A 3309-nucleotide genomic window follows, 5' to 3' on the forward strand; every position below is an offset into this window, starting at 1 on the left:
CTTTTTTGGATTTGAGGAAGATCCATAGTGATATTTTGTAAATGTTTGGAGCTGGGATTGTTTTCAATTTTTGACCCAGACATTGGTGTATTTTCCCTATGGTGGGGGATTTCACCAATAGGGAACATGCTTTTCCAATGAGAGGAGAAAAATTTTAAAAAGAGATCAGAGACAACCTTTTACACAGAGAATGGTTTGTGTGTGGGATGATTGGGTGGTGGATACTTACAACCTTTAGAAGACATTTGGATCAGTAAATGAATATCAAATGTTTGGATGGATATGGGCCAAGTACACACAGGTGGGATTAGTTTAGTTTGGGATTAGGACTGGCATGGACTGGTTGGACCGAAGGGTCTGTAACCATGCTGTATCACGACATGACTCTATGACTATTGATCAGTTTTTCTCAATACTAAACAGTGCTGTAGTGATCCCTGAATGAACTGTTGATGTTAAGGTTGTGTCTGAGACTCTGCGAATATTTCCTTCAATGAGAGGAGGGACTAGTTCTCCAAGTTACACAACTGAAAATAAACTTTTCTCCAGCATTGTTGCTGAGTCGTTTTGTTTCTGTGGAGGCGGTGGTTATAGTTTGCAGTTGGCTTTCCACCAACTGGTCAACCGTGAGACAAAATATCTTTGATCCACTGCAGAAACTCCACCTGCTTCCAGTAAATGAAACTGGGAACTCAAGGACCTTTTCTGCAGTCAGCTTAATTGCTGCCAACTATTGTATCTAGCCGATTAAAGGGAAAATGAATCAACTAAAGTAAAATCCTACCAAACAAATTATATTTTCCCATTTACTCACAATGGACACATTTCACTTGGTATTTCTCCCTTTAAAAGGAAAGTCACTGAATACAGCATTCACTGTATGACTATCAGAAAACAGGACATTGAATGCAGTGACGTTCTGGTTAGTTCAGTCTGTTTATTGAGTATCTTTAAAGCTCCTGAATATGAAGTTAATGGATCCAAAATCCCACATTGCAGTAGCATTTGTTATCATCTCAAAGTAAATTAACAAAATTGAATTGGTTCAAACTCACATCACTTGTTACACCATTCTCAGATTCATGTATCTCATTAAAACTGAGTGGGCCCTTTATACATGGTTAACACTGGTGTAGTGTAACGGTGAATTTTTGCTGATTTTTATGAGTTAACTGCCCTGTCAGAGCTATCAGTGAGCAGAGAAATGTACTGTTTATAACCTACATTCGTGGTAATTATTACTGTAATACTCTCTAACTTAACCAAACATTCCTGATGTACCCTGACTGTTTCCTGCAATGGTTTAGACGTTGAGGATTTTAAAAAAAAGTTATGGACTGTCTTGTTCCAGTTCATTTGATGCTCTTTCAAAAGTTTACCTCGGTGTTATGTATCACTGCGGACTCACATTTTGTTTCTCAAGCACACAGCTTTCCTTTACTGTGCATTTTAGTGTCGGAGCAATTTGAAAAAAAAATGCAGGGAAAGACATTCTGCAATGTAAGGAGGTGCTTCTAATCTCCGGGTCCAAACTGTTTAGTGACATACACTCACATTCTGAACATAATCACTTTAGACATGCTCCATATTAGGTTGCCGAAACTGAATTTAGAAACGCAGATTAGAAATGGTATGTTATTTTGTAATGTGAGAGAGACTTTGAGTGACAGCAAAAATAAAGTCATTCATTTTTTTTGGCTAATAATATTATTGAAGTTCTTTTTAGCTTTATCTGCTTGTGGTGGAATGTAGGATTAAAGGGAGTTAACTTCTAATTGAATATTCTAAATATAATCACTTTGGACACGCTCTGTATTCAGTTGCCTAAATTGAATTTTGAAATGTTTAGTATGAATTACATGTTATTTTTTTAGTGCAACAGAGACTTGCTGTATCCAGGGAAGAAAAGCTCAACTGTTTTATTAGCTAGTAATATGTTTGAACTTTAATTTTAGTTTTATCTGCTTGTGAATGAATGTAGAAATAAAGGGAGCTAACTTCCAGTTAAATTTGTTTTTTTTTTAAAACAAAATACATGCAACTATCATGTGAAACAGACCTGAAGCCACTCAAATTTACTTCCAAAGAAGCTATTCAGCAAAAGAAATATCCCAAGATGTGTATGTGTCCATGTTTAAGCAGAACCTCATGTAAAGACATGATCCAATGTGTTCGGGCTGTACAAGCTGATACCAGGATCCAGTCTGAGCCTCCAGCAGGAAACCAACACGCGGAAGCTGTAAGCCTGCCCCTTCCGATGGCCATATAAATCCTGGGCACTGGACCGTAATTCAACACTCCTGGGTCGGATCTGTTTAGAAAGATCTTAGCAGAACCGCTTCCCACAAGTAATCAGAATGATTGTGTCGACACTTTTTCTCAGTTTGTTACTGACTTTCTTATCATGTGAGTGTTTGTTGTTCAAGTCTCTCTTTGTGACTGTCTCAATGTTAGTCTACTGCAGGAATGTAAAAGACTCAGCTATCATTTCACCAACATTAATGCTCATGGTTTGTTTGTTTTCTTTTTAAAGGTGTCCAGTCGGAGGTTGTTTTGACCCAGCCAGAGGCAGAGACTGGCCGTCCTGCAGGCAGCCTGAAACTGACCTGTCAAACCAGCGGGTTCGATCTTGGCAGCAACGACATGCACTGGGTCCGACAGGTTCCCGGACAGGGTCTGGAGTGGCTGCTGTACTACTATAGTTCATCCAGCAGTAACTATGCACCAGCGATTAAGGGTCGATTTACTGCGTCCAAAGACACTTCAAACAACATTTTCGCGTTGGACATGGGGAACCTGAAGATCGAAGACACCGCCATCTATTACTGTGCAAGAGACCACAGCGGGAGGAACCAGGGCTGGACCCGTTCAAAAACAGCTCGAGGGAACATTTTGTCAATTCCATCATAAACTGACGGTCAGTACGAGTTTTAAATGCAATTATACCAACTGCGATCTGAAGCAGACCTCAGGCTGCCTCTTACAAAACTATCAAAGAGGAAATGTACCATTTAAACTAGCAAACTGCTGACACAATGGGACAATGTTTTGGGCATGTCATATGTACTGCTAACACTTCCATCAATTAAATGCTCGGACAAAGTGTTAGTTTTAATATATCTGACAGCTCAGGAAATCACTGCTAATTGTTATGTCAACTATGGCATTCATTCTAAACATGATCAGAACTAAATGGCTCTTTCAAATGAAAATTGAGACCTCGAGATGTACTGGTCTACATCATTGTGATACTACAGTGGGTCACAGTGTTGTGCACAGCGACATCCTCATACAAAAACCGCACAAGTG

General features: G+C 39.3%; 1 gene segment (V, D, J or C); it reads left to right on the forward strand.

Moving 5' to 3' along the window:
* The first annotated feature begins 2342 nt into the window (after positions 1–2342).
* Positions 2343–3106, forward strand: LOC148135039 (Ig heavy chain V region-like). The segment is given in 2 exon segments: positions 2343–2406; positions 2534–3106. Coding segments are annotated over 2 exon segments (426 nt in total).
* Positions 3107–3309: the final 203 nt, after the last annotated feature.

The sequence above is a fragment of the Chiloscyllium plagiosum genome, unplaced genomic scaffold (genome assembly GCF_037043375.1).
Source record: "Chiloscyllium plagiosum isolate Xiang-an unplaced genomic scaffold, Cpla_swu_hap1 HiC_scaffold_51, whole genome shotgun sequence".
NCBI classification, from domain to species: domain Eukaryota; kingdom Metazoa; phylum Chordata; class Chondrichthyes; order Orectolobiformes; family Hemiscylliidae; genus Chiloscyllium; species Chiloscyllium plagiosum.